The 6976-nt window shown below is 38.0% G+C and overlaps 1 protein-coding gene across 2 annotated transcripts in view; it reads left to right on the plus strand.

Annotated features, from left to right (window-relative positions):
- The window catches only part of galns (galactosamine (N-acetyl)-6-sulfatase), a 32312-nt gene extending 26354 nt beyond the window's left edge, over positions 1 to 5958 (plus strand). The window contains exons 13-14 of one of the 2 annotated variants that reach the window (XM_038283710.1): positions 4173 to 4290; positions 5328 to 5958. In XM_038283710.1, coding sequence (XP_038139638.1) covers positions 4173 to 4290; positions 5328 to 5414 — 205 coding nt within the window. In that variant the 3' untranslated portion in view covers positions 5415 to 5958. Of the gene's footprint in view, positions 1 to 2102; positions 2183 to 4172; positions 4291 to 5327 lie in introns of those variants that run through there. The other variant, XM_038283711.1, reaches the window with a different exon arrangement.
- Positions 5959 to 6976: the final 1018 nt, after the last annotated feature.

Below are 6976 nucleotides of genomic sequence, written 5' to 3' on the forward strand. Positions count from 1 at the left end.
TGTGAGCTTTTCTCCTGCAAAGACAAAAACAACAGAAAACTTTGGATATCATGCAACTTTCCGAATGAAGTCCCACGCTGTACCTGTAACCCTGTTCTTGCGCGGGTCTGGTAAATCCCCATGGAGAGAGAAATGCCAAGAAGAAAAAAATAAAATCCACAGACCGATATCAGAGAGGAGCATTTTGGATTTGCTAGATAACTTTTGCAGTTTGATATGAATGTATTTATAGAAAGAAAACCAGCCTGTTTTCTGCCTAAATCATAATACAGTGGGGCACACAAGGGGAGAGACTAATTACAGCCAGCCCACTACCAGCCAAGTAATTGTAGGCGAAGTAAAGAACAAGTATCAAGGAAAAGGAGCAGGTGCTTGCTGATGGAGGAAGCCTTGCTGCCCGGTGGGAGATCTAAGAGGGGAGGGTAGGTGTGAGCTGGACAGGGCCTGGGGTTATTACTCTAATTGACACTTCACCTCACACACATGCACACGTTCCCCAGGGGCCAATCAGAGAGCCCCGGCTCTGCATTGGAGGGATGGATGGGAGGCTGGCACAGGTGCTGCCAGCGAACGTATCAGGGGTGTAATTGCACTGCTGATATTTGTCTATCCCCGTGTCACGCCACCAGACGCCAAACCCCCCCAACCACAAACACACACACAGCCCATTAACCCTACAGGTCCTATTGAGAGCAGCGTTCCTTTGAAAGCCTTCAGGGCCCCTGTGTTTTACACTCAGAATATAATAATGCACAGAGGTGCTCACGCTCACTGGTGTCCAACAGTAGTAATTGAGAGACAGGGGATGTGATGGAGGTTACATAGTTCACCCTGCTGAGTGTGCTTTACCAGAGTTGGCCAGAGTACAGTCTGTGTTTATGCATTTCTCTTTCAGTACTTTAATGGTGGGGAGGGGGGGTTGATATGAGTTAAGCTGTCTCATATATATGTAGGTTTGTGCGTCTTTGACAAACTATACAGGCCAAAGAGATAAAGGATCCAAATACTTGCGTGTTGATTGGAATAAATCAAAAATCCAGCGTATTTAATTGCACTTGTCATCCTTACATCTCGCTTTTTATACTTCTTTTGCATGAAGCACTTTTACTGAACCTCAGTTGGCCTCGGGAGAACTAAGCTTACTCTGCTCTTACTTCATGCATGTTTGGTGTGAGGGATTGCTGTAGAGTCAACTTCCCAATGCAAGCAACTGTCTGTTGTTGCTAGATGCTCATTCAGGAGGAGTGAATACTGCAAAGTCAGTGACTTGATGCAATCAATTGGATGAAAATCTTTGAACCAATCAATCGGTATGATTTTATTAAATGGTTACTATAGCTTGAACATAGTTTTAAAAATCATATGTTATATCTTCAATAAAGGTACAAATATCTGACAGATGAATTTCCATTTCCATTTTTTCTTTATCTTAATTCTTTATCTTTGGGTGTTTTGTCCCAAGTTAATGAAAGTGTTTATGGGCGTTCTAAGAATAAGGACTGGTTATGTTTTTGTTCCATCCATATTCTCCTGCTTAGTCCTTGTAAGGGTCATGTTGGGGCCGCTACGCATCTCCGTCAGTCAATGGACGAGAGGCATGGTACACCTTGAACATGTTGCCTGTCTGTAGCAGGGAAACACAGAGACAAACAAAGACACACAACTAAGGATTATTAACGTAACATTCATGTTTTTGGACTGCGGGAGGAAGCCGTAGTACCCTGAGAGAACCCACGCATACACAGGGAGAACATGCAAAATCCATGCAGAACGATTCCGTGGTCAAGAAGTAACCCAGAAAACCTTCTTGCTGTAAGGCAACAGTGCTAACCACTACGACACCGTGCAGCCCATGTTTTTTGTTTCCATTTTGTAATCCTGAAATCATCCAGACATAAGTTCCAGAGATGCTCCTAACAGTTTGCCAGGAATCATCTCTGATTAGTGATTGAAGGTCAAAAACAGGAAAATTTAGTATTTTGTCCAGGGCATTAAATGCATCAAAGGAACGATTCGAATGAGAGCATTTAAAGGAATATAATTATATTCTGTATGATATTAACACTTCCAATCCATGTGTTTATGTGTTGTTTGAATTTCAGTAAACTCTGGTTTGAATCCAGTGACTCTTAATACTCTACACACATCTACAAAATTTCCCCCAAAATGTTTTGAGGATGGTTTCTACATAAGATGACATTTTAAATTTACATTTTATATTTTTTGTAAAATATAAAAGAAGTTTGTCATTTTTATTTTTTTTTTGCATTCTAGTGAATTTGATCAATCTCATTTAGCCTAAGGGATCAAAATTTTCAGAGAGCTTATTAAGGTTCAAAATTGTTCCATGGAGGTGTTAAAAGATAGCCTGGGTGCCAGTCCGAACTTAGTCCCGCCCACAAGGTTTGAGTTCGGGGAAGTTCGGTCTGGCTCTGCTCCATAGTAGCGCGAGTATTATCGCCCACTGTCAGGCGATCCAATCAAATTGTCAGGGCGGGCTTTATACGATGATGGACAGATGATCAAGAGTAACGTTATCAACCACGTGACCAAAGCGCGCTTGGGTGACAACAATAATGGCTGCCGCTGGAGAGTTTGGGTGAGTAGATTCTGCTATTAGGTCTGTTCTAGAAGATATCGACAGCAAATTAATTTTAAAAGAGGAGCAGAGAAACGCGATCAAGGCTCATCTTCTTATTATAGGTGTGCAATTGCACGCTTTGATTTTTGTGGACAACAACTATGCCTCGCTTAACATACGTCACGCACTCCGTTGCTCTTATTGGTTGTAGGTCTGTCCAATTGAGTGCAGAGGCATTTTTTTTCCTGGTCCGTTCAAAACACGCCCCATAATCACAGCTCTATGGAGCAGTATCAGACTCATATTCTGACTAGAATTGAGTCGGACTATGTCAGGCTAGTTAAAAGAGATATAGTTGGAGTAAATATTTGTATAATAAATAAAAAAAAAGAACTCCCAAAATGACAAAAACTAAAGGTTTCATTAAAGTTGTTCTGATATAAAAGGTGACTGGGAGGTCATCTTAACTCAGGAGAATAAAAAAGTGCTTCTAAAAATATACAGTTTGTGCTCTAGAAGTGAAAACTGTTGTCTCCCTTATTCCAATTAGCAATGAACCTGCAGGACAGAAGCCAAAGAAAATTAGGCTTGGCTAAAATCTCTATAAACAAGGACAATATGTCATGATCTGATTAAAAACAAATATGATGTAATTTCATTCCATCATTTCCAAAAGGTATGTTTGGCATGGAACCTACATTAATCTTCATCAAAAGAACAACGTACCCCATAGAACATAATGGCAACATCATGATCTGCCGTTACTTTATTCAGCTGGAGCTAAACTTTTTGTTCTAGCTTTTCTCTGTCGCTATTGGTTCATTTTTCAAATCACTGTTTATATTTACATACCCGTTAATGCAGTTTTTAAAGCAATACATTCAAACTACAAAACCTATTTGTTAATCTGCTCAAAATGGATGATTTATTCCTCAGAAGCAAGTCTACACATCAGTGAATTTTTAGTGTCGTTAAATGAAAAGTACTGACAAAACTGCTGATCAACAAGATAGTCAAATGTCTTTCATATTTTATTTGTGACAAGTTTACTCGATAAATGTTTTCCAATACAAAAACAAAATTTCCACCACCTTTTGAAACTGCAATAAAGTTACATATTAAGGTATTTAACAAGTCTGGAACACCTCCCTTGGGAGGAGGCCCACTTTGAGCCCACTTTAAGCTCCCCCACTGGAGCTAAAAGAGTTTTCTGGGGAGAGCAGTCTGGGACTCTGCTGAGACTGCCGCTCTTTTGACCCGTTCCTGGATAAGTGGAAGATGACAAGTATGTCTCAATGACTGGAAGTTTGAATGTTTTATACATAACATAACCATGAAATTGCGTTATTTCTCCTAGATTAAAATATACGATCATAGTAAATTAAAGTTGCAACGCATTTTGGTTATCTTTGTTATAGTATTGGGAAAAGAACGCCAAAAAGCTACTGCTTAAACTGTTTTCTGCTGATCAGGTCTCAGCAAAAATTTAGAAACAAGGTCAGAAAAACAAGCCTGATTGTTTTATCTACCATAATAATAACTGTCAGAAGGTTCTAGCTGCTGTCATGATCTGTTTGATATGTGCTTACAGTGTTTTATCCAAGGAGTACCAAGATGTTCTGCAAAGCGTCTCAGCAGTTGTGCAGCAGCATCAGAAGACTCTGGTGCCTGGCATGCCCCAGCTCAACATGTGTGACCTGGCAGTGATGGTGAGAGCCAAGCTACCAAAGCAAATGCATCACTCAGTAGGGGCTCATCCAAGTCTGTCTGTGCAGATAAGGTTTTATGTAGATGATGGTTAACCTGAAGGGTTGACCTTTTTAAGCATTTTATTTAAGATGTTGTCGCTTCTAGTTACATAGAAAGTAACATTCTCAAGGCTCCTTTTTTCTAATAAGCGAGAAAGAATTTAATGATGGAGAATGTCTTAAGCTCTAAAATGTGCAAATACGAAGCAAACCAATCATAGATTTTTTATTAAGGAGTTCTTGCTTTGCAGTAGTTGATGATTTCATCAGCAGAATCAGAGTCTTTTGTCTGGTTGTGTTCAGTGTTTTTGTGAAGAATTCTGTTTTAATGTCATAGAAAAGACCCTGAAGTGAGCAGTTTATTCCTATAAGGCTGCCAAGGTCTTTCCTCTTCCTTATTTGTTACGTAGCAGAGCCCTCTTGTGGTCAGTACAAGATCAGTAATCTCTTCCTATTGTTTTGGTATATTTGATATGACTGCTGTAAATCAGTAGAATGTATCATTTTAAAGAATGTATTTCTCATTCCACAAACTGTTTCTTTTCATGAGTAAAACAATGAAGATTGAGTTTCATTATGGCCTATAATTAAAAATAAGCACATCCATAAATAATTTCTTTATAAAAGAGTTCTTCATATTCTCATTTATTTTCTTTAGGTAAGTGAACGTTAAATGTCCATTCTGTTTATACAACTGCAATGTAAACAATTTTCTATATAAATGTGGACATAAATAATTCTCAAATTAACAAACATTTGAAAGTAATTATTCATTTCCACATTCTGTTTAGACTTGCAGTGGAAAGAGAGTAATGCACAAACACACACCTTGATATCCACCAAAAAAACAAAAACATAATGGGAATTAACAGCAGATAAGTGATGTGGTTCTCTGTGCCAATAAGATGCATCTGAAATCCAAACTGTCTAAAGATTGATAAGTTAATTTAAGGGTTTTGTAAATATTCTGTTATTGTTGTTACTGTTCCTTTCTGCAGAACTGGGCCCCTCCTGGCTGTGAGAAGTTGAGAAAGTGTCTGGAACCACCTAAGTCTTCACCCTGGAAGTGTGACTGGCCGCATTGAGATAAACACCCTGCAGAAGACACTGAGCTGGAGAAACAAAACCTAGAGATGTACCTTTCAGCGTTTAATGAACTACTTATTTTTACAGAAGTATGTTTTTTAAAACTTTGCAAACTCATTCTTATTCAAAATTGTGGAAAAAGGTACAGGATGAAACTAAGGGATTAACTGATCTGAAAGGGATGATCTATTTATGCTGATTGAGTTTAAACAGATATTGTGATTCAGTCTTCACACGTTGCACTAAACAATAAAGTTTTGATGACAGTTTCTTAATGATGCATGATGAATGTTCCTGAGAGCTGTGAAGTAAGAGACATAAATGGCCTAAATCAAAGCTGTTTTTTTCATTTTCTCCTCAATGATTTAGTCTGGTCCTCTCTTGCTTTGACTGACGTTTCCATAGTAAATAAGTAAGAGAAGTTTATTTTGATAGTGCCTTTCACAGAGAAGAGGATGTCACACACAGGAAGGAAATAAGATAAAATACAAGACAGTAAAAAAAAAAAAAAAATCTAAAACAGTACCATTAAGAATCAAGCTCTCAGAAAGTGCATAATGCTTTTGCAAAGGGTGTGTTTTAGGGAGAGTCTTAAACTAGTATTTTAAGCTAAAATGATGAACCTGATACTTATTATAAGAATAATCGACTTTCTGTTTTTTGCATTATAAACAATTTAACTGCTCTAACTGGAGGAGCTTTGGGCATCTCCAGACTAAAAACAGTCCAACGCAGACCCTTCTAACCTGAGTCTTTTCTTTTGTTTTCCTATTATGAACAATGAATTTCTTACCTCTTTACTAACTGAATAATAGTGATTAAAGTAAAGGTTGTTTTTGTTTTGTATTTTTTTACTATCGGGGTGACATCATGGCTCTGGATTAACAGCTGAATTTGCTCTCTTTACTCATCTTTAACGGAGGATAAGTGGTTGTAGAGAGTGGTGGATATTAGAGTAGAATATGCAGTACTGCAGAAAAAAACATTAAAGACCTAGTGCAAAAAAAGCCACGACATCTGACAGAGTCTGTTACTACAGGCTGAGAGCAAATGTGGTTGGATTGTTGGGAACAAAGCAGAAATTATGTTGGGTTTTGATACAAACTTGATCCTGCTGAAACCAGCATGACATATACTCAGTTTGGTTGTCAGTGTGAAAAGAGAAGTAGTCGCCCAACAACCCAAAAAGTGATCTTTTTCAAGCAAGGTTAAGTTTGCAGCTAGTCACATGAGCCAAGTAAAAGAAAAATGATATATATATGTTTGTGTGAGAAGACCTGCTGCACTGCTTTAAAACTTCTTATCATGTGTTGTTTCCTCATGTATTTTCCATCTTAGTTAAACTGACTATGCAAAGAAGATTGAATAGAGAAGAGCAGGAAATTACACAATGTAAGCTTAAACTACTAAAAAAAAGTCTCCAGTGTGTTGTTTCAACAGATTGCTGTCCAAACTAAAATAAGTTTGTTATGGATTAGGATGAGGAAGGACCGCATAATCTAATTTGCATTAACAGTAAAAGTCAGGTCTATTAAAAGAAACCACAGAAACTGCAGACAAG

The sequence above is a fragment of the Cyprinodon tularosa genome, unplaced genomic scaffold (genome assembly GCF_016077235.1).
Source record: "Cyprinodon tularosa strain WSP-4 unplaced genomic scaffold, ASM1607723v1 ctg197, whole genome shotgun sequence".
NCBI classification, from domain to species: Eukaryota; Metazoa; Chordata; class Actinopteri; order Cyprinodontiformes; family Cyprinodontidae; genus Cyprinodon; species Cyprinodon tularosa.